This window comes from Thamnophis sirtalis, unplaced genomic scaffold, assembly GCF_051295495.1.
Source record: "Thamnophis sirtalis isolate CommonGarterSnake01/CBP01778 unplaced genomic scaffold, rThaSir2_p1.2 scaffold_3, whole genome shotgun sequence".
Taxonomy (NCBI): Eukaryota; Metazoa; Chordata; class Lepidosauria; order Squamata; family Natricidae; genus Thamnophis; species Thamnophis sirtalis.
In genome coordinates this window covers 14,184,808-14,207,852 of record NW_028261383.1, presented here as the reverse complement: position 1 = coordinate 14,207,852, position 23,045 = coordinate 14,184,808, and the positions used below count along the sequence as shown (strand labels likewise).

At 51.1% G+C, this 23,045-nt stretch overlaps 1 protein-coding gene across 2 annotated transcripts; it reads right to left on the bottom strand.

The window, feature by feature from the left end:
• Positions 1-215: 215 nt before the first annotated feature.
• On the bottom strand, positions 216-19,323 carry LOC148047239 (patr class I histocompatibility antigen, B-1 alpha chain-like). 2 transcript variants are annotated; one of them, XM_087711307.1, is made up of 8 exons: positions 19,108-19,323; positions 15,405-15,683; positions 4,815-5,090; positions 3,679-3,960; positions 2,887-2,985; positions 2,328-2,360; positions 1,581-1,613; positions 216-249 (listed from the first exon to the last, which is right to left on the bottom strand). In XM_087711307.1, the coding sequence occupies exons 1-8, from the start codon at positions 19,175-19,177 to the stop codon at positions 230-232; spliced, it is 1,092 nt and encodes a 363-aa protein (XP_087567433.1). In that variant the 5' UTR covers positions 19,178-19,323; the 3' UTR covers positions 216-229. The 2 variants fall into 2 exon arrangements, with proteins under 2 accessions (XP_087567433.1, XP_087567434.1); XM_087711308.1 differs by lacking the exon at positions 4,815-5,090 and having other exon boundaries at positions 19,108-19,318.
• Between the last annotated feature and the right edge of the window lie 3,722 nt (positions 19,324-23,045).

Here is a 23,045-nt window from a genome sequence, read left to right as displayed (position 1 = left end):
CATGGGATGGATTTGTGGGTGTGTGGTGGTGGGTGGGGGCAAGATCATGAACTTTCAACTGGGTGGGAAACCCCGGGAAGCTTTCAGATTCGGGTTTCCACAGATGGGCCAACATGCCTCTCTTAATAAATTGGAACTTTGAGGAATACTTGGCCTTGGACTCTGATTTAATTTTGGATGAGATTTGGAAGGCTGACACACAGAGGGAAACTCACCTGGAAGGAGGCTACTAAATCACCTGGCTGCTTCCTGCATTAGAGAGAAAGACACAGAGTGAGTCTCTGCCTTGCCTGGATCCACTGAAGAGGACGAATCTCTCTCTTCACCATTCGACCTCTGCAGCTTCAGGATCTTCTCAGAGGATGTCAGACTATTTATTTATCTATTTACCTATTTACCTATTTACCTATTTATCTATTTATTTAATATTTATTTAATTATATTTCTTTATATTTATTATTATTCATATTTATTATTATTACTTATTTATTTACTTATTATTTACTTATTATTTATTTATTTATCAATCAATCACTAAAGGTCTTCTGTGTCACACATCTCACCAAGGTGACTCTCGGCAGCTTACAGTAAAATTCAATAAAATGGCATGTAGAATATTTAAAACGATAAATAAAAACCAGATTCCCCCATCAGATCAGGTTGTCTTTGGTCTGATCAGAAGATCACAGCTGGAGTTTGTTGACCACTCCCTTGAGGCGGGTCCAGGATGGTCCCATGGAGGCCATGAACCCAATGGCTGCTTCCGAGGCCAAACCCATGGATGGCAGATTGAAGTCTCCCAAGACCATAATCCTGGGCAACTCCATGCCAACCTGAGATGGCCACTAGCAGCAGAGGCAGGGAGGTGGCCATGCAGCAGGGAGGCTGGTATGTAGCAACAATCCCAACTGGGGAGCCCAGAGTCAGAAATGGGGAGTCACAGCCAGAAACCTGGGGAGCAAAGGCCCCAGAGTGCCAAAAGAGATTCTCAGATGACCACTGCACCCCACTTCCCCTGCCCTGGGCTCCTGGCTGCTGCCAAGCCCTAAACCTGGCTGGGCACATCTCTGAGAGAGGGACACTCCCCCCTTTCCACAGTCAGCCAGATCTCAGCTATGCCACCAGAGGAGTCTCTAACCACTGGGAATGATGGCCTCACTGGTGGTTTCCCCATTTCCCGTCAAAGAATGGAGGGCTCTTTCCTCCAAAGGGACCAAGGCTCCACCATGCAGACTCTGGGCTGCCTCCCCTGCCTGAATCCAACAGGGAGAGTTTCCCTTCTCCTCTGCAGAATCAACCAGTGCAAGGAAAGTGGATTTTGTGACACCCAGCCGGCTTTCCTGCCTAAGGCGGGACTAGAACTCACAGCCTCACCTGATGTCCTCACCACTAAGCCAAAATGGGTGCAATTATTCTTATTATTCCACCGGAAGAAGACTCAGAGGGAACCCAGGGAGGATGAATTAGGGGGGCCTTTAGAAAATGGGACCCTCTCCCTCTTTTCATCCCTTCATCCCCCCTCAAAGTCTTGCAAATGGTCAGAATGTCTCATGCAGCAGCAGCTGCTCCCTCCAACTTACCCTGTTCTGAACTGCTGGATCCTCCGTCACTTACTGGAAAAGAAGGAAAGAAAAAGAGGATGAGGGAGGATGTCTGTCTGTCTTTCTGTGTCTCTTGGCTTATTGACGGAGAAGCTCAGCTCTTTCTGACTCCAGCTCCCTCCCTCCCTTTCTCTCTCGCACACAAATAAAGACACACAAATACACGGAAAGAGTTTGAACCCAACTGCTTTGGCTAAAAGGCATCAGAAAGAATTCTTAAAATTTGTATTTATATCACACAAGGCCAGAAGGCAGAGCTGGCCTAAAAAGATACAGATGGATCCAAAGTTCCTTTTTGTAACCAGTTCTTACTTAGAGAGCCTTTGTGAAGTGGAGACCAAGAGGAGATCCAGCTGGTATCCCCCCAAAGCTCCTTTTCCCTCAAAATGCCCCCTTTTCATCCCCAATTTTATGGAGCTTCTGACTCTCACTTGGCCAAGCCTTTCCTCTCGGCCTACTTGGGGAACAGAGCATGTCCTCAGTCAGAGGGACCTTCCACCACCTGTGTCTTCTCCTCTTCTTAAAGGATTCTTCTCCCAGATGTTTCTCCTAGAGGACTCCACTTCTACTAATAGCCTGGCTGTAATGAAAAGGGGGCCCATCTTCCCCAGCCTGGTTCTTAGCATGAAGAGGAAGACACATACATATACACACCCCTCTCAAATAATGGTGCCTCTGGCCCTGCTCTAAGTTGGAGATTGCGTGTAAAGAGGGCAAATCACTCACTTGGTGCTGCATTGTAGTTGGTTTGACGTCTCTCTGGAAAGACAAAAAAAACTGAAAGTTCAAAAGAATCCACCAGAGATCATCCAAACTCTCCCTCTGTAGGAGCAAGAACTCCAGATGCTTCACTGTCACTTAGTCCCATCAACCAAGACAGAAAGATCTTCAAAATACAAATGTATCTCCTGATTTGCCCCAAGAGAGACCTGCTGCCTCCGAGATGGATGGAGGGGAATTGGGGGAAGCAGAAGGAGCAGCTGGGAGGGGAGGAAGGTTTCCATGGAAATCCTTCTCTGCTGCTCTCTGACCAAAGCCTTTAAAAGGGACAAAGGAACTGGGATGCCTCTTCCCAACTCAGAAGGAGACAGGACTGCCCGAATCTCAGACTCAGCTGAATAGAAACTGGAGTCCCAGCAAGAGGCAGAGATCTCAGATGCTCCCCAAGAGGGCTGGGAAAACAGGACAGAAGGAAGACCAGAAGAAGCTCCCCAAAGGGAGAGACTTGAGGGGGGATCTCCCCATCTTCCTTCCATCACCCCCCCTCCCCAAAAAAGATACTTACTGAAGAATACCAGGATCCCAGCAATCGCACACGCCAGGACAAGGGCAGCCACAACGCAGCCGATGATGAGCCCCAGGTTGGATTTTGAATTGGTTGGTTCTGAATTGGGAGAAAGAGCAGATCATGGAAGGAGAACCCCAAACAATCTTCCCAACCAGGGAAGAGACCTAAAGAAGTGAAAGCTGGAAATACCCCGAATTAAAAACTCCATGGGCTCATTTTTGGGTCCTTCTCAAGGTAACATGAAGGCGCCTTGCTATCCGTTGTTAGAGGACGTGTCCTCAGGATGCTGCCTTCTTCTCACACCAGCCCAGCATGAAGGCAACTGAATTCATCTTTGGCTTTTCCACTCAAAAACAGCCCTTTGCCACTTTGTGACTCACAGCAGCTTCCAAAACAAAAACTTCTCCAACACAATAAAACAAACATTTATTAAATAAAAACATTTTTGTTCTTTTTATAGGCTGCCCCAATAAGTCATGACTCTGAGTGGAATTGGGCAGATCTGTAAACTTTTTTCTTCAGTTTGAGTGTTTGCATTTTATTATTTGAAGTAAAATAGGGAATTTCATCAGGATCGGCCAAGTATTGGGATGGGATTCTGTCCTTTCTATCACCCTAAGTCAGTTCTACGGTCTGGTCCCTGCAGCTTCTCCAGCCTCAAACACTGGAAGGACCAATGGATGAAAGCTCAGCTATGCTCACATCTGGACACAGCCGGGGTCAGATTTCTCTCCCACCACCCTCCAGCCTGCCAGAGAGCCCAGCCTTCCCCTCCCTGCAGCCTCTCACCCTTTAGCTCCAAGTCCAGAGGCTTCTGCAGGCCGTCGTGCTCCACGTGGCACCGATAGCGGTTCCTCTCTTTGGGGTCGATCCAGATGCTGAGCCAGTAGTGGTAGGTCCCATCCGCGTTGGGGGCCACAGACCCATGGAAGGTCTCTTCCAGCCATACCTCCCCATCCCTCCTCCAGGAGGCATCGATCTCCCTGGGGTAGAAGCCATCCACGCGGCAGATGTGCGTCTCCATCCCATCCTCCACCTCCGTTTGGCTGCTCAGCGTCACCTTTGGGGTCTCTGCAGAAACGGCACCCCCAGAATTAACTCTGAGCCCCTCCAGAGCCTGGAAGGTGGATGAGAAACTTGGAGGGGCAGGAAACTCTCCCACCACTTAGTTTTAACCCAAAGATCCACATTCCACACTTGCAGCCTCTCCAAGAGTTTTAGGAAATTATCCAGATCTGGAAAAGGCTCAACCAGAAGAACTCCTGATTTTGAGTCCTTCCCAGGGACTCAGCCTGAAAAACCTCCGGAAGCAAATTGAGGCTCCAAGGAAATTCCTCTCTGGCTGCTTTGAACTCTGAGTGATCTTGGGCTGCTCCCTTTAGGGGAGGGAAAGTGGAGATGGTCTTTTAGGTTCCCTTTCAAGACAACAACAACCACACAGAAGATTCTCCCTACTTTTTGCCTCCTCTTCTGCTCCCCTGAATCTGAGGCTGCTCCAGGCCTCTTTCCAAGGGACACAACCCCAATTTTAAGAGGAAGAGAGATCAAAGGGAATTTCACAAGGATCAACTGGGAAAAGAGATTTTGTCTCTCAAAAGGGGGGGGGCATAGAGAGGTTGATGCCAATGGAAGAGAGAGAGGGTCCTCCCCAGGCAGGGTGGGGCTGTGGGCAATCATCAGTGGGGGGGGGGATTCTCCCATTGATGCTAATCTCATGCAGCTGTTCCTGGAGGGATAAAGGACCCCAGGAGGGGAGGGGTAGACCTAGGGGAAAGGGGGGGTCTACATGCAAGAGGGGCTGGAAGAGGAGGAGGGGGATTCCCACCAGAGCAAACAGGCTAAAGACCAGGGACCCAAAGGGGCTGAATGTGAACAAGAGATCCAGCCATAAAGGAGGAAAGTCCAGCATGGATCCAGATGCTCACCTGTCCTCAGCAGCATTTCCTTCCCATAGGACAGGTGCTTCTCCAGCCACTCAATGCAGAGTCCCTCCAGGTAGGACTTGCAGTACTGATTTCGTGGTGAAAGAGCATTCCATTTCCTCTGGGTGATCTGGGCTTGGGGGATGGGAGCAACCCAAGTGCGGGTCTCCTTGTCGAAGGTGATGAAGGTCCTCCCTTCATAGCCGTACTGCCAAAATCCTCCTTTGCTCCTGTCTCCTCGGAGCTCACAGCCAAACATCCACTGCCATGTGTGAAGGCCTAAAAGTCAGGCAGGAGGATGGTTTGGGGAGTCCTCAAGATAGACAGAGACCCCCCTCCCTGCAGTGACCTTGACACAGGCACTGACCCCCCCATTTCCTTCCAGCACTCAAGGAAAATAAACCTCCATCAGTAATTGCCCTTTTCCCTTCCCTCGACCAGCATCCCTGCATTTTCCCCCCAGGATGGAGCCCCTGAATCTCCCCAGGAAAAGGGAATCTGGAAAAGCCAGCAGAGGATCCCAAGGGAGATGGAGAAAAGAAGGAGGAGTCCCAAAGAAACGGAAGGACGGAGACCCCTCCGTCTTTCCTTCTGCCATTCCTCCGCAGGGGAGACTCTTGGGGGGGGGGAGGAAGGGATCCCAGAGAGGGAACAGTTGCCTGAACCTGCAGCTGCAAAGAGGGAATGAGAATCTTGTGCCTCAAAGAGGATCTGGTCGATCTGGAAAAAGCTTGCAGGGATCCCTGTGACCATAAATCATGCTCTGTGTTCACAAACAGCACCAAGTCACAAGGGCTGGTTCCCACTTTGGGCTGACCAGAAACAAACCATGGTTTAGTGCAATGTGGGAATGAAGCCTCGAAGGGCCCCAAAGGAATATTTCCCTCAGCAACAGCAGCAAGTGGCCCAGTCTGATCTGGAGACCCAAAGGGTTGTTGACCTTTGAAATGAAGTTTGAAGCTTACAGGCTCTGCAAGGCCCTGGAGAAGATATTTCGACTTCAAGTGAAGAGATTCTTGGATTTAAAAGGAAACCAAAAGGAAATCCTGAATTGTTTCTACTCCTGTGTGGGCTTGAGAGGGAGGAAGGACGCCAGGAACCCTCGAATCTAAGGGAAAACCACCTGGAAGTAGAGTTGAACTAAACTGACCAGTCCTCTCCTTTCCTCTCCACACCCAGGAATGACAGGTGAGGGGATCCTTTCTCTGCATCTTCTGCTCAGCCAGAGAACTTCCCTTTAGAGGAAGAGGAAGATCCTTGGGAGATCCAGTCTGATCCTTCCCCCGAGAGGAGATTCCTTGATCTCCCCATGGGAAAAATAGGTCTGGATTTCTGTCCAAGAAGAATCTCTTGCGATTCACAGGAAAACACTAAATATTTGGCTGCAGTTTTCAACTTCAGAGAACAAATTCTGTCATTTCAGAAGCATCCAAAGCTAAGACAGAAATTGTCTTCTTTCCCTTGAAGATGAAATGTGTTCTTATCTCAGGTTTGGCACAGAATTGAATATTTGTGCAGCAAAAAGAAAGCACAGGGATCACATTGAAAAGGCAAGTTTCGTTTTTGATGTTTAGTTTAAGAACACTATTAATGCATCTCTACAGGTCTCCGCATGAAACAATTCTGGCCCATCTCTGAGCCTGGATGTTCAGGGGGTTTCCTGACATCTGAAAAATAGTTCAAGAGATCCTCCAGGGTCAAAAGCTTAAGAAAGGAGGCTTTAGAGAGGCTAAAATATATTTATGTTTATAACTGCTGTGAAGTTATAAACTTTCCTCTCTCTCCTTTCCTTATGTTACTTTCTATTAGTTTTTATCTTTTCGTTGAAAGGTTTTAGTAAAAATCAGATAGGAAATTTAAAAGGCTGACAGGACGTCAGGGATCATTAAAACAGTATTGAAAACACAGGAGAGGCAAATGTCACACAGCCTCTACATGAATCAAGGCAGAGCAACCACATCTGGAGTATTGGGAGCAGTTGTGGTCCAGAGGCCTCCGGAAGGAGAGGAGGGTGCCGGGGAAGGTCCAGAGGAGGCGACCCAGGCGATGGGAGGGGGGAAGCAGCCTCCCTTGGAGGGAAGGTTGGGACCTTGGGGGCTCTTTAGCCTGGAAAGGAGGCTCCCCTCCCCTCCGGCCGCTCTCCTTCCTCCTTCCTCCACCAGGGGGAGCCCTCTGGGCCCAGCTCTGATCCCCTGGGAGAAAAGCAGGGGGCCTGGAGGGATCTGGGGGGATCCTGGGGGATCAGGGCCAGGACTGGCAGAGCTCTTGGGAGGAAAGGAGGGGAAATGGGGGATGTTTGTGGAGAAGGTTTTCCTCAGCCAAAAGGATCCTTTAGCTACACACACATTTCCTTCCATTCCTTTTCCTAAATGAGGGTCCTTGGAGGCGAATCTTCTCCCCCCAAAGGTGGCAGAAGAAGGGGGGGCTATGCTGAAGAAAGAGCCTCCCCCCATCCAGGGCAGCCCCTCCAAGAGGGCAGGGCAGGAGTTCAGCCTGAGGGACCAAGGAGGGGAAGCCAGGAAGGCTCTGAGGGACTCAGGAAGGGGCCCAAATGGAGGCTTCTTCCTTTCCTCTCTTTCCCCCTCGAGACCATCGGGAGGATCCTGGACCTCTGATCCCCCCTCCAAGATCCCCCACCCCATTTGGCCCCCCCGGCCTCTCCTTCCAACTGGAGGATGAGGAGAAGCTCCTGGCGTTTGGGCCCCCCTCATTGCCCCCAAAAAGGGGGAGAAGGAAAGGGATCTAGTCTCCCCAGGTGGATCTGCACCAGATCCCTCATTTCTCTGCAGTGAAAACAGAGAGAAGGACAAGGATCTGCTTCCCCCAAGATCTCCTCAGGATCCACCTGCCCTTTTTTCAGGGAGAGGAGAGGCCTGTGATCCCCTTCCTCCCCCACAGCAGGAGATCCACCCAGGACCCTCCAACTGTCATGGGGGGAGGGGAGATTTCGGTCTCTTTTGACCTCAGTTTATATCAACATCCAGAAAGAGAGATGGAGAAATTTAAACACGTTTCCATTAAGTGCAATTGGCAGAAATCGTCAGCAATGGAGACAAGGACTGTCACGTTCTGAGCATGCTCACCAAGTTTGTTTAATGGCGGGAGATAGTCGACAGCTGATTGGCTTACCATCTGACAGCTCCGAGTATAAAAGGGAGCTATCAGATGAGAAGCCGCGCTGTGCCTGTCTCAAAGCCGGTTTCCATTGTTAGCTTGTTGCGTTTGAGGAATAAACTTGTTAGCCTTTATTCCTGTCTCTGCCTCAGCTACTTCGGCTATAACCCATTGTCCTAGTTCACAATACTGGCGACGAAGGATGGGATCGCCAAATTGAGGTCAGGAGCGAGCTGGTCACCACGAGCTGAAGTCACTAGCTGAAGTCACAATTTGGAACCGAGCTCTGTCACTCCCAACGCCTTACTCAATCGGCTGGTTTGTGGCATCCGAGACTTGAGGCTGCAGCGGCGTCTCTTAGCAAAGGTAGACCTGTCATTCAAGTCTGCATTAGATGAGGCCCGTCCAGCGGAGCTAGCCTCAACTTCCCTAGTCACTATAAAGCAGCATCACCCCTCCGCCACTGCTGACCCCTTGGAAACATCCAGCATGGCTGCAGTTCACCAAGGGGAAGTAAGCGAAGACTCAGAGCCTGAGGAGGTGGAGGAGGACATAAACCGCCTTAATGAGGCGAACAAAAAGAGCTATGTGAGAGGCAAGGGTACCCCTAAATCTGCATGTATTGGTTGCAGAGGCAACCATGAAAGAGCTGAATGCAGATTTAGACAAGCCCTCTGCCAGCGCTGCGGCAGAAGAGGGCACATTGCCAGAATGTGCCGGACATCCCAGCCGATGAACGCCCCAGGGTTCCAGGCCACCAAAAGTCAAAAGTCTTGTTGGGTGCCGGAGGGACCAAAGAAACCAAGGGTTGAGTGTCACGCAATCCTTTGCAATACACCGAGCGGTGAATCAATCAACTGGCAATCTTGCCACAGCATCAAAAAGAAGATCCAGCTGATGGTGTACATCGAAGGGGCCCCGTGTCAGATGGAGCTCAATACGGGCTCTGCCACTTCCATTGTGTCCTGGAGCACCATAAAAAGACTGATTCCGAAACTTGCGAAGCACCGCCTTCAAAGTTGCAATTTGACCCTCAGAGACTATCAGGGGAACCTGATCCCTGTAATCGGCACTAGCAAATTTAATGTCCAGTTCAAGGGGTTTGAAGGCAGGCTACCACTCATCATTGTTGAGGGGACGCTACCCAGTCTCCTTGGGCTGGATTGGTTTGACTCCCTCGGCCTTCAGATCAGCGGCATACACAGCGTTCAACCATCTGACCTGGACTGCCTAGTTAAAGAGTTTCCTGGTGTGTTTGACGGTCAGCTGGGAAAGTACAAAGGCACGCCTGTATCCTTCAACCTCGATCCTTTGGTGCCTCCCATCCGCATGAAGCTGCGGCGTGTGCCAATTGCTCTCAAGCCTAAAGTAGACGCTGAGCTAGACAAGCTCATCGCGCAAGAGGTCCTTGAGCCAGTGGACCATGTGAGATGGGAGGCCCCAATCGTCTTATCCCCCCTACTATTTAACATCTACATGAAACCGCTGGGTGAGATCATTCGGAGGCACGGGATAAGATACCATCAATACGCGGACGATACTCAGTTGTATCTGTCCGCCCCGTGCCAACTCAATGAAGCGGTGGACGTGATGAACCGGGGTCTTGAGGCCGTTATGGACTGGATGAGGGCTAACAAGCTTGTACTCAACCCGGAGAAGACCGAGTGGCTGTTGTGTTTCCCTCCCAATAATTCGACCAGTGTTCCATCGCTCAGGCTGGGGGGTCAAATTTTATACCCCTCAGAGAGGGTTCGCAACTTGGGAGTCCTCCTGGACCCACAGCTGACTTTCGACCACCATCTGACGGCTGTGACCAGGGGGGCATTTGCCCAGGTTCGCCTGGTACGCCAGTTGCGACCCTACCTGAACCGGGAGGCCCTCACAACAGTCACTCGGGCCCTTGTGACCTCTAGGCTGGAATACTGCAATGTGCTCTACATGGGGCTGCCCTTGAGGAGGATCCGGCGACTTCAGCTAGTCCAGAACGCGGCTGCGCGAGCGATTGTGGGTGCACCTCGGTTCGCCCACATAACACCTATCCTCCGAGAGCTGCGCTGGCTACCTGTTGATCTCCGGGTGCGCTTCAAGGTGCTACTTGTCACTCATAAAGCCCTCCATGGTAGTGGATCTGCGTACTTGAGAGACCGCCTCCTGCCAATTACCTCCTTGCGACCAATTAGATTGCACAGATTAGGCCTCCTCCGAGTTCCATCTGCCAGTCAGTGTCGACTGGCAACCACACGGAGGAGAGCCTTTTCAGTAGTAGCTCCGACCCTTTGGAACGATCTCCCCGTGGAGATTCGTACCCTCACCACCGTCCAGACCTTCCGCACAGCCCTTAAGACCTGGCTAGCCCGTCAGGCCTGGGGATAAAGATCCCCACCCGAATGATGAATGAATGTTGTTTACTATTTTACTTTTATGTATTGTTTTGTGTCTATTGTCTTGTACCCTCCCTTCCTTATTTTATGTAAGTCGCCCTGAGTCCCCTCAGGGAAAAGGGCGGCCTATAAATACTAATAAAATCACTAAAATCACTAAATCACTAAGCCCATCAAGCCCGATGGCAGCGTCAGAATCTGCACTGACTACCGCTGCTCTATCAACCGTGCGCTGCCATCTAACGCCTACCCTGTGCCAATGTTCCCTCTAATTTTTTTTCAGTGTGAGCGGAAATGTATAGTGTTTGAGCGGTACATTTTCATGCCTGAGCACCTGAATTTTTTTAACAGATGTCACCTAAGACAACAACAAAATCAATATTATTTGAAACTCAAAGTTATGTTTATTCAAGGTACCCGCTTAATTAAAAGTGTTATATAATATCAGTATCAGTTCACAACGGTCCTGCTTAGCAACCAAAATGTTGGCTCAGAAAGTCTAGCTTTTGAAGCACACAAATCTTAAAGCTATTGTTACAACACCCTCGCACCCCTAACCCTTTAGAAAAAAAAACCTCTGGGGTCTTCAAACCTGACTGCTTTAAGACTTGTGGACTTCAACTCCCAGAATTCCTCCTCCAGTCATGTTGGCTCAGAAACTCTGGCAGTGAAGCATGCAAGTCTTAAAGCTGTCAAGTTACAAGACCCTCGCATCCCTAACCCTTTAGAAAAAAAACCTCAGGGGTCTTCAAACCTGACAGCTTTAAGACTTATGGACTTCAACTCCCAGAATTCCTCCTCCAGTCATGTTGGCTCAGAAACTCTGGCAGTGAAGCATGCAAGTCTTAAAGCTGTCAAGTTACAAGATCCTTGCACCCATAACCCTTTAGGGGGAAAAAACACAGGGATCTTCAAACCTGACAGCTTAAGACTGTGGACTTCAACTCCCAGAATTCCTCCTCCAGTCATGTGGCGGCGACGTCATCTGCGTGGATCTGCTCCATCTTCGGGTTTTTTCACAAGGGGCAGGGCTGCCGCTGAAGATGCCGACGAGCCTCCCCCCCACCAGAATAACTCCTGCCGCCTCCCCCTCCTCCTCCAAGAGGACCACCACATTTGCTGCCCAGCGTTGCAGCCGAGGTGAAGCCGCCAAAGCTCCCGCAGGCGCCCCCGCCCATGGCAGCGGGGGCGGTGCCTGCCTCCCCCTCTGCTCGGAACACCTCACCTAAGCAGGGGTGCTGGCAGGAGCTTTGGCGGCTTCACCTCAGCCGCAGTGTTGGGCAGCAAATCCGGCAGTGCTGTTGGGGGAGGAGGAGGCAGCAGCAGATATTCCGTCCGAGCAGAAAGCAGGGCAAGGGATGGGAGGAAAGGAAAGAGCCTGAAGCGCCCGAAGCGATGGGCTTCCAGAAGGCGGAAAGCGGGAGGGGGGAGATACCGGCAGGTCAGGCGTTCAGGAGAGCCATCTCGGTGCCGCCAAGGCGGGGGGGGGGGACGCCAGGTGCTGGGCTGCCTCTGACTCGCCCTCTCCATGACTCCCCAGGGCTGCAGCAAACCAAGCAACAAAGCGAGCTAGAAGGACCACCGTTTTTTTTTAATATCTCTCCCAGTCTGGGGAAGTCCTTTGCGGGTGGCCAGTTCTAGCCGCCTGCAAAGGACTTCCCCACGTTTGCTTTGATAGAAATCTCTGAGCTGCAGTTAGAAACCTCTGCGCGGGGGTTTCTTGCCACGTGCGCGGCCACACAGCCGCGCACCTTAGAGGGAACAGTGCCCTGTGCCAGTGGTCCAACATCTGCTTCACACCTTGGGCGAAGGCTCCATTTTCGCAAAGCTGGACCTCGACCAGGCTTACCAGCAGCTGATGGTCGACAATGATGCTGCAGAAGCCCAAACCATCATAACTCATCGGGGCGCTTTCAAATGCCGCCGGTTGCAGTTCGGGGTAAGCATTGCCCCAGGCTTGTTCCAGAGCTTGATGGAGCGGTTGCTCCATGGACTCAGTGGCGTTGTCCCGTACTTTGACGATGTCCTAATTTCTGCCTCCTGCCATGCAGAACTTATGTCCAGACTGCATGCAGTTTTACAAAAGTTTCAACAAATGGGACTGAAAGTTAAGTGGGAAAAATGCCAAATTGCTGTAAACCAAGTTGAATTCCTGGGGTTCCTGGTAGATGCCAAGGGCATCCACCCCACTGCTTCTAAAACCAAAGCTATATTGGAGGCTCCTACACCGTCCACAAGAGCTGAACTCCAAGCCTTCCTTGGACTGCTCAATTTCTATGCCCTGTTCCTGCCCCACAAGGCCTCCATGGCTGAACCACTCCACCGCCTGCTGGACCTGAAAGCTCCCTGGGTCTGGGGCTGCAGAGAAGCCGCTGCATTCAAAGCGGTAAAACAACTGCTGGTGTCAAACGCTGTGTTCGCTCAATACAATGAACACTTGCCTCTGCTGCTGGCCTGTGATGCTTCCCAGTATGGCATCGGCGCAGTACTATGCCACCAGTTGCCAAATGGCACTGAGATACCAGTGGCGTTTTTCTCCAGAACCATGTCCGCAGCTGAAAGAAACTACACTCAAATTGACAAAGAAGACCTTGCCATTGTGGCCAGGGTCCGGCGGTTTCACCACTATCTTTACGGCTGCCGGTTCCAGATTGTCACCGATCACAAATCGCTCCTCGGGTTGCTCGCTGGGGACAGGCAACCTCCGCAGGTGATGTCCCCTCGCATGATACCAGTGGACTGTGTTCCTTGCTGCTTATGACTATGCCCTTCTCCACCGCTCAGGGAAGCAGATTGCCCACGCTGACACCCTCAGTAGATGCCCCTTGCCCAAAGTGCTGGAAGACCCTGCACCCATTTTTTTTGTGTTGTTGGTGGACAACCTTTGCCTGCCGGTTACGGCTGCTGACATCGCCCGGCTGTCCGCAAAGGACAAGGTAATCTCCCAGGTCTTAGATTGGGTAAAAAGGGGGTGGCCAAGGGACAGCGTAGGGCCAGAATTCTTTCCATACAAAACCCGCCTGCCAGAGCTCTCTGTACAGAGCGGCTGCCTGTTATGGGGCCATAGGGTCATTGTTCCGCCCCCTCTAAGAGCCGCAGTCCTTAATAAGCTGCACTGCGATCATCCCGGGATCGTATGCATGAAAGCGTTAGGCCATAGTTACCTGTGGTGGCCTAAGCTAGATCAGGACATCACCGCCCATGTCTCAGGGTGCCCTCAATGCCAGTGCTCGCAGGCAGCTCCACCGAGAGCTGAGCCACGGGAATGGGAACAGCCTAGCTCGCCATGGTCCCACTTACATGTTGATTTTGTGGACCCCATCCAAGGATAGGTCCTCCTCATTGTGGTATAGACGCATTTCCTAAATGGCTGGAGATTGTCAGGATGTCATCCACCACTGCTGACATACTGATGGGGGCCGTTCGCAGGTTATTCGCCACTCATGGAATCCCGGACATGCTGGTTCCAATAACGCACCACAGCTGATGTCCGCCAAATTTGAGGGTTTCCTGGCCTCTATGGGGGTCCGTCACACATTGATTTCTCTCTTCCACCCGGCTAGCAATGGCTTGGTGGAGCGCATGGTGCGCTCCTTCAAATAAGCTCTCAACAAGATGGGCCCCGCGAGTTGGCAGGAACGCATCAATGCTTTCTTGTTGGCCCATCACACTAGACCTTGCTCAACCACCAACGTTAGCCTCGCTGAGCTGTTGATGGGCCGATGTCTGAGGAACGCCTTCGATAGGCTGCACCTTAATTACTCCACCGCTAAGCCCTTAGACTCTACTGTGGGTGGGGGGGGGGGGCGATCTTTCACCAGGGGAGAAGCAGTATACGTTAGGAACTACGTAGGCCATCCCTTGTGGCTGCCAGGTGTTGTGACTGACCAGACCGGGCCCTGTTCTTACAGGGTGAAGCTGAACGACGGCCGAGAGTGGCGGCGCCACTATGACCAGATGCGGGCCAAATGAGGAAAACCAATGGAACAGCCTGTCCAGTCCCAAATGGAGGATGGCGCCGCGGCCAGAAACGCAGCCCCCGCGGATGCACTTGCAGCCGGCCCAGAAGTACAAAACGACGACTTACTGGGGGAGCTGCTCCGTCCCTTGTTGCCTCTGTATCCTGCGCCGCCGGCATCCAGCGAGTCCATGTCCTCCGGAAGTCGACCGTCCACTCCAGACGTTGACAGAGAGCCATGCTGTTCGGGCCGGGTTTGGCGGCACCCGGCCTACTTGTAAGACTAAGTGTCAGCCTCTGCTTTGCTGCTGCTTCGGCTGCCATGAAACGGGGAGGGAGGGCATGGTATTTGGGAGGGGTTACTAATTGTGCTGGAGGAAGATTCTGGAGTTCTGCTGCCTGTCGGACTACGCATGCGGAGGAGGTTCCCGCCAAGGCTAACGGCACCGACATTCCATCTTGGTGATGCCTTTCGAAGTTATCTCACGCCTGATACTTAGGAGAATTATGATTGGACTGTAACTGGGATGCCAAGGGGTGGGGAATGGGTTATTTTATATATCAATCGCTTTCGCGCCTAAATAGTCAGTCTTCGCTTTGCTACGCTTCTAATCATTTATAATTAGTAAAAGTACACTTGATTTCTACCCATGGAGTCTCGTGGTCTTCTTTCCTAATTACTCAATGAAGAGGTGCTGACACTAAGCTTGCGCGAACGTGGTGGGAAGGAGTGTCACGTTCTGAGCATGCTCACTGAGTTTGTTTAATGGCGGGAGATAGTCGACAGCTGATTGGCTTACCCTCTGACAGCTCTGAGTATAAAAGGGAGCTGTCAGATGAGAAGCCGCGCTGTGCCTGTCTCAAAGCCGGTTTCCATTGTCAGCTTGTTGCATTTGAGGAATAAACTTGTTAGACTTTATTCCTGTCTCCACCTCAGTTACTTCACCTATAACCCACTGTCCTAGTTCACAATAAGGACAATCTTATATAGATTAAAGAAAAGAATAAACATATATAAAAAACGGCTTTTCAAAAGGTGTGGAAGGAGCCTTTCCCTTTGAAGGGACACCCCCTTTCTCCCCCCTCTGGTTCTAGGGAGGGGATTATGGGGCCGGAGGAGCCACCCGACCCATCAGTCACCTTCGCTCTGATTGTAGCGACGCCTCAGAATCTCCAGGTGTCCTCTGAACGACTCCTCTTGGGCACGTGCTCTCTGGGTCTGACTGTCCCAGTATAGGGGATCCTCCTTCCCAAACTTCTCCACCCAGGAGACTCGAGGCTGCAATCTCTGGCTGTGGCTGTCATAGTGAACAAAGACCTGATCATCCACGTACCCCACAGCAACAAAGTGGGGCTGCTGCCCCTGACTGGGGTCCGAGATGGAGGTGTAGAAATACTTCATGGAGTGGGAGGAGGTGCCTGGAAGGGAGCCAGAAGAGAAGAGTTAGGGGGCTTCAGTCAAGGACCCGGATCCCATGGAGGATCCCATCTGAGGCTCTGTGGAGGAAGAAGAAAGAAGAGGAGGAAGAAGAGAGCTGGGGGAGGAGGAGGAAGGGGGGAAAGGAAGAGGGAGATGGGGGGAGAGGAGGCAGGAGGTTAAATGAGGGAGTGACTGAGAGGTAAAGAAGAAGCTTCTGGGAGGCCTGAAGGTTTGGAGGGCAGGGAAATTGGGGGGTGAGAGAGGAGGGGAAGGTCGGGTCCCCCAAACTTCACCTGCCCCAATTGTGTCCTCCCTGCTTCCAGCAAGGCCTCCCTCAAACCCCCTTCTGGATTGCTCAGTCTCTGCCCCAAGGAGGCTGCAGTGGCCCCACAGGTAAAAGAGGGGATTCCACCCCCAGAAGCTCAAAAGCAGCAGGAAACCCCAACTGTCCATTGACATCACTGGGGGCCAAAGTGGCTGGTTAAAAGCTGCAGATGTTATAAAATGGGGGAGGGGGAATCTGGGTGAGACCAGAGGCCAATGTGAACCCTCACCCTAACCTCAATATGGGGAGGCAAAGAGGGCAGAGAAGGGAGCAGCAATGAAGCCACGTAGCCTCCCAAATCTTCCTCCTGTCCCTCTCCCACCACCCTGGACAATCCCCCTCCCCTCCCAGAGTTCAGCCGTCTGAGCAGGAATCGGCCTTGAACCCAGGACTCCAAGGGGCTCCCCCTCCTCCCACAGGGAATCTCACTGGGATTCTCCCAAGATTTCTTTATCTCAGCAACCCAGTTAGGGCCCCGGAACCATCATTCCCGGAGGCTTTTCCTCTGAATCTCCCCCTTCACTTTCCCCAGAAGCTGCTCTGACCCTCGTCCTCCTCTGGGGCTCATCCTGCACTTTGTCAGCCCAAAGAAAGGCAGAAATGCCCCTCAGCCTCCTCGGGAGGGGATTGGGATCCTGCTCTCCATCCCTTCACAGGATCAGAGACTCTCAACGTAAAGGCCTCAATCAGAGTTTCTCAGCCATTTGGACTTCAATTCCCAGAATTCCCCTCACCCACACAAATCCATGTCCCCACCCCCTGCCCCCACTGGGTCTGCGTGGGAGTTCCTGCTGAAAACACCCATGTTGGGGGGGGCTCACCTGGGCTCCTCTCCCTAAACTCATCCTCTGTGTCTGTGGGGAGGGTCCTGTCACTTTTAAAGCCCCTCCGGGAACCAAAGATTAAACATAGAAAATTATTTCAGTTGCCATCATGCAAACTCCTGACTGAGGAACATTAAAGTTTTTCCAGGCCTTCCTTGGAGGACAGGCTCCATTCACAAGACATAAAACTTCACTAACAATGGGGGGGGGGGGGAATCACATTAAGTCACCGTTTAGTTTTCATTGTCAAAATACAAACATGGAAGAGACTCTAAGGCTGCCCAATGAACAGAAAAACAACAGCTTCTAAGAAGGTTAAAAGAATTAAAAAAAAAGAAAATGAATAAAATGCTGCTGGGAAATCAGTTAAGCTGGAAGATCCCCAAGGCCCCTTTTTGGTCTCCGTTCTCAGAATTTCAGATCAGAAATTATTTCAGAGCAACAAATATTTTCAAAATCATTTTCAGGATCCTTCATGGGACTTATTTGGGCAGAACCTGGGTCTCCATGGAAAAGGGCAGGACCTCCAAAGCGCAGAGTAATAAATACAGGTAGTCCTCGGCTTATGACCACCATTGAGCCCACATTTTTTGTGGCTAAGTGAGACATTTGTTAAGTGAGTTTTGCTCCATTTTACAAATTTTCTTGCCACAGTTGTTAAATGAATCATTGCAGTTGTTAAATTAATAACCTGGTTGTTAAGTGAATCTGGCTTCTCCATTAACTTTGCTTGTCAGAATGTTGCAAAAGGGGGTCACATGATATGGGGAGACTGCAACCGTCATAAATACGAATCAGTTGCCAAGCATCCAAATCTCAGATGTGACGATGAGGACACTAAAATGGTCATAAGTGCGAAAAATTGTCATACTGTCATTATTTTCAATGATATTGCAACTTTGAACAGTCACGAAATGAACTGTTTTAAGTAGAGGACTCCCTGTACTCCCACTGCCCATTCCCTCCAGTATGGCCTCCCAGTCCTTCCCAGTCCAAGGCAAAGGCCTGGGCCTCCCCCTTCCTGCTCCTCCCCACAATCCCGGAGGCTTCTCAGAGCTTTTGGGGAGAGGGAGCCCCAGATCCACTTCCTGCTCTGGGGAGATTTCAGGATCCAAAGGGATCGGAGCTTTTCTCCAACAGAAGGAGGGGGGATCGGACTCTCCGTGATCCAGAACCCTTGTTTCTTTCCCTTGTGGGGCTGAGCAGTCAGGAAGCCTGAAGTCTGCCTGAGAGGAGAAACGTCTGAATGGAACTCGGGTTGGACATCCTCACAGTCAAGAAACCCCTTCATGTCAGTTTGGGCCTGTCTGTCTCCAAGCAAGCCCTTCATTTCATGCTCCCCATCCAGAGGTTCTTCTCTTCTTCTGCCTCCAACCAGCCTCTTTAATCCTTAAGATTAGCTGTTAGCTTTTCTTTCTGTCTTTTGAAAAACTTCTGCCCTGATAGTTTCTCTGAGCAATCAACCAGGAACACCCCAAGGCCCCCTCCTGATTACTAAGGAATAATAACATCATAATATTAGATTTCATCTATTTTAATTCTGCAAATTGTCCCACATTGGGGGCTTCTGGAATGGAAGAAGGAACACCCAAGGAGGCAAATGATTCCTGCTTATCCCAGAAAAATTTTGGGGGGGATCTTGGGGTTTGGGATGCAATGGGAGGGTGAGGATCCAGGAGAAAGTGAAAAGGAAGAAAGGGGAATCCTGAGGAAGGATATTCCAGGAGCCTTTCTCTCTCCAGACTCTTATCCTGATGCATTCACAGGGCAGCCTTATCCCCATCGCTCCTTTGCACCAGCCTCCGCCTCTGCCAATGCTGGGAAACCCAGAAACCAGCCGGGTCCTCCCAGCACCAGAAGCCCCAAAGAGCCACGAATCACAGCTAAAGGCAGGGAAGAGGACCCAGGCGGAGGGGTTGGGCGAAGGCAGCCAGGAAGTTTGTGAACTGACCTGATCACCTGCAAACGCCGCTTTCCGACAATCTCCACTTTGGGGGAGGGAAGGAACTGAGATTCGGGGCGCCCAAGTAGACTTGAGTGACATCTGGAGGGTCCACCCTTGTCCTGTTCCCAGAGGGGCTCTCCTGGAGGGGGGCAACTTTGGAGCCTAATCCCAAAGTGGCCAGAGGGGGAGAGGGAGCGGACTAGAAAGAGGACCGAATCAGGAGTCTCCTTCTGGGAATAAACTTTTTTGGGGGGAGGAGAGAGAGAGCGATTCCCTGCCTGATAAAATGGGAGACACCCCCCCCCCCCAAGGCCCTCAAAGGGACCCACCGAAGCAGCTCCCTCGTAGGGCGACCGCCACCAACGCCAGGAGCAGCCAGGGCGCAGAGCGGAGAGACATCCTGGCCTCGATCCTCCACCTTCGACCCGCTCTCCGGAAGTCTCAAGCAAACCAAGAGGGGCTCCGGGTGGTCAACAACTCAACAATCCAGAGCCGGCTGGCGATTGGGCGAACTCAACCAGTAGGAAAAAAGCCTACCTCTGTCGTCATTGTTGCTAGGCAGACATCCAGGCGCAACTGGCGAGGAGGGGAAAGTGAAAGTTCCATCGGGAAATCCCCTTCCAGGAATTCCACTTCTTGGGGGGAGGGGCGGAACTGCGAGGCTGGGAAAAGCAGGAGGTTTATCTGATCCTGGGGGGAGGGACGCAGGCGAAGAGGAGGGGAGACCCGTCTCAGTGTCCCTCCCAGCCGGGGATCAGGGGAAGCTGCCCAAAAAGCCAAGGGAGTCTTGGGCTGCATCAACAGAGGGAGAACATCAAGATTAGAAGTCATCATGTCAGTTTATTCTGCACAAATGTGGCTCCCCTTGGAATGCTGGGTACATCTCTGGTGACCACGATACAAAACAGACACTGAGACCTTAGAAACCGCAGAGAAGAGCAGCAAAAGTTCATAAAGGATCTGGAGGCCAAATCTTATATGGTGAAGAGACTGAAGGAGGGAGGGATTTCTAGGCCCTGGCAGAGAAGAATCGGGAGGGGACGACACACACACGAGAACTGCCTTATAGAACTTGGGGGGCTGCCACATAGAAGAGGGGATTGTCTCCTTCTTCAAAGCGAGGGGGAGGGGAGACCCCTCAGAGCGCCTCTTCGCAGCCATGGATCAGGGGGAGCTGCCAAAAAAGCAGAACAGTCCTGGGGCTGCATCAATGGAGGGAGAACATCAAGATCAGGGGAAGCAATAACACACCGTGTCCTGCACTAAGCGAGGCCACATTTGAGATCCTGGGTTAATTCTGGTCGCCTGGATACCCAAAAAGATGCGGAGCCCCAGAAAGGGTGCAGAGAAGATCCAGGAAGGTGATAAAGGGGCTGGAGAATAAACCCTATGACAAATGGTTGAGGGACCTAAGTGTGTCCAACTTCTCCAAGGGAAGGATGGGGGGTGGGGGGACATGAAAACAGCCTCCCAGGGTTTGAAGAGCTGACATAGAGAAGAGAGGATTGGTTTATTCTTCAAAGCCCCAGAGGGCAGGACAAGAAACAAAAGCTTGGAGCTGCTTAAAGAGAGATCCAATTTTAGGAGAACTTTTCTGATATTGAGAATAATTACTCGGGGAAATAGTTGGCCTCCTGGAGTTGTGGGTGGTTCACCGACAAAAGGGCGCCCGACAAAACCGCGGTGACAAAACCGCGAGTTCTAAACCGCGCCGACGAATGAGCGCTGAAGCGCGCCGACAACAGCGCGCCGACAGAAGCGCACTCGAAACCTAACCCTAACCCTTACCTTAACTTAAATCACGCTGTTGTCGGCGCGTTGATGACATCACGGTTTTTGCATCGCGGTTTTGTTGGCACGCTTTTGTCGTGCGCGCATTTGTCGGGTCACGGTTGTGGGTCACTGGAGGTTTTCCAAAATGGAAAAGACAGGCATTTTGACTGGGATGGAGCAAGCTCTCCTGCTCTGAGCTGAGGGCTGGACTAGAAAACCTCCAAGATCCCTTCCAGCCTGATGAATCTATGTTCCAGGTGAAGAACCCCAAGTTATCTTCGCTCTGGAATCGGGATGAAAAGCTTTTGTTGCATTTTCAAAGTGAAGACCCGTCTTTCTAGGGGAGAAAGTCAGAGGTATTAAATGCAGTACATAAAATGCCTTATTATCTCCTTTTATTCTGATGAAAGAAATGTCCTTCTGGGTTCGGCTCCAAGTGGGGAAAAAAGACACTGGAGACATGGAGGCTGCTTGGAAAGATGGTTTTAATTGCGGACAGGACCACGTGGCGTGAGTCCTGAACAGAAAAGGTGATCACATGCTTCAATGTTGGTGGAAAAGAGAAGGGAAGCTGAGTCCCTGGTTTTACGCCCTCTGGCCTTTGATCTTGAGCTTGTGTTCTGATTGGTTGTCAGACTCCCATGAAGCCATGCAGGGGCAACTCTCTAGGCTGCGTTTTGAATCCAGGTTTGGTTGGGTTCTCAGATGCCATGTGGGGAGTTGGGTAAAGGGCCAATATTATCATGCCTGAATCCCATCCCCCTGGAGCTGAAGGGGAGAACTCTTTATTATGTAAAGTAGACTAGCTTGGCCTTCTTAATGGCCCATTGACAAGGTAGGAATGGGCAGGAAGCTACAGGGACCTATTCTGTCTTTTAAAACATGTGTCTTCCTTTTCACATTCAGAGAAATAGTCTGCCTTTTCAACATTTCCTAGGATATTTCATTTTTCTAGGAGAGGGCTGGGTGATAACTTCCTACAATTCTCTGGTGAAGACATGAATCTTTAGGAAGGTTCAAACTCTTCAGTTTACCTAAAAAAAAACCCAAAGATGGCTGCTCTCTCCTTTGGCGGTTCTTCTGGGGAATCCTGGGACTAAAATAATAACTCTCTCTTCCGGTTATAATCCTTGTTATTACGGTGGCCAAATGTAGCCAATAATGAATTGATGCTCCTGCTTTTACACTTCCCATGATGTGCCAAGTATGAGTAAGATGCAATGATTTCTTGAAGGCTTGAACCACCTTCTGCTCTCTTCTGAAGTCAGAAGGCTTCCTCTGAGCATGTACAGAGTAGAAATTAGCGTGGCACGACATAACCGTGAACGTCAAAAGTGCGCCGACAACAGCGCACCGACAACAGCGCACTGACAGAAGCGCGATTTAACTTAAGGTAAGGTTTAGGGTTAGGTTTAGGGTAGGTTTAGGGTAGGTTTAGCGTTAGGTTTAGGGTTAGATTTAGGGTTATGTTACAGCGCGCTTCTGTCGGCGCGCTGTTGTCGCGCGGTTTTGACGGTGCAGTTTTGTCACTGCGCTTTAGTCACACGCGCTTTAGTCTACCATGGTTTTGTGGTGGAACTGAAATTAGCTGGTCCTGGGGTGGAGGGAAAAAGAAGGATCTCCTGCCTTCCTCCCATGGATTTGCACTTATACAGATGAAGAAGGCTGAGGCCATTAGGGGGACCTTCCAGCTGCTTTTGAGTCTCTGGAAACTGCCCATCTGCAGGATGAGCCTCACTTTCAGATCCTCTCTTTTCTTTCTGGATTCACAGCAGGCGAAATCTTTGTCTGTTTTCAAGAGTCTGGTTTGTTTAAGGACTGGCTCAGTTACATCCACCGTGTGAATCTGGCCTTTGTGGGTCAGGAGAATCCCTGGCAAATGAGAGGCTGGTTCCTGAGCCAGGATTTTGGAAAGGAGCCAAACAGGAGACGGACTGAAGCCGCTCAGGACAGCCTTTCCCTGTGGAAATCAGAGGAAGGGGAGGGAGCTGCCCTGCCCAATCATTCTGGGGCCTCTTTCTCCAGGCACAGCCCTCCCCCACATGCCTCATCTGGGGAGGACCCTGGTTGACCCAGATATGCACCCCCTGCCTCTCCAGACTCCTTCCTTAGGGAGGCCCAGAGTTCATTGATATATTAGTCAAATGTATATAACCATCCCGGGTGGACTACTCTAGTGCACTCTACATGGGGCTGCCCTAGAAGAGCATCTGGAAGGTTTCAGCTAGGACAAAATTGGTGATGTGGGCAGTTATTATGCACCCCAAGAACGACACCCCTTAAATCTCTGCTCCACAAGATGCATTGATTGCCAGTTTGCTTCTGGGTCAAATTCAGGCCCCTGTTTTTGACCTTTGAAGCCCTTCGTGGAATGAGACCCTCCTCTTCCAATCACATCCGTCCACCCCACCAGCTCTAGCAGAAGAGGCATGTTGTGGATCTTGGTAGTTAAGGAGTCACAAGTAGTGGGATCCAGGAGATGGGCCTTTGCTGC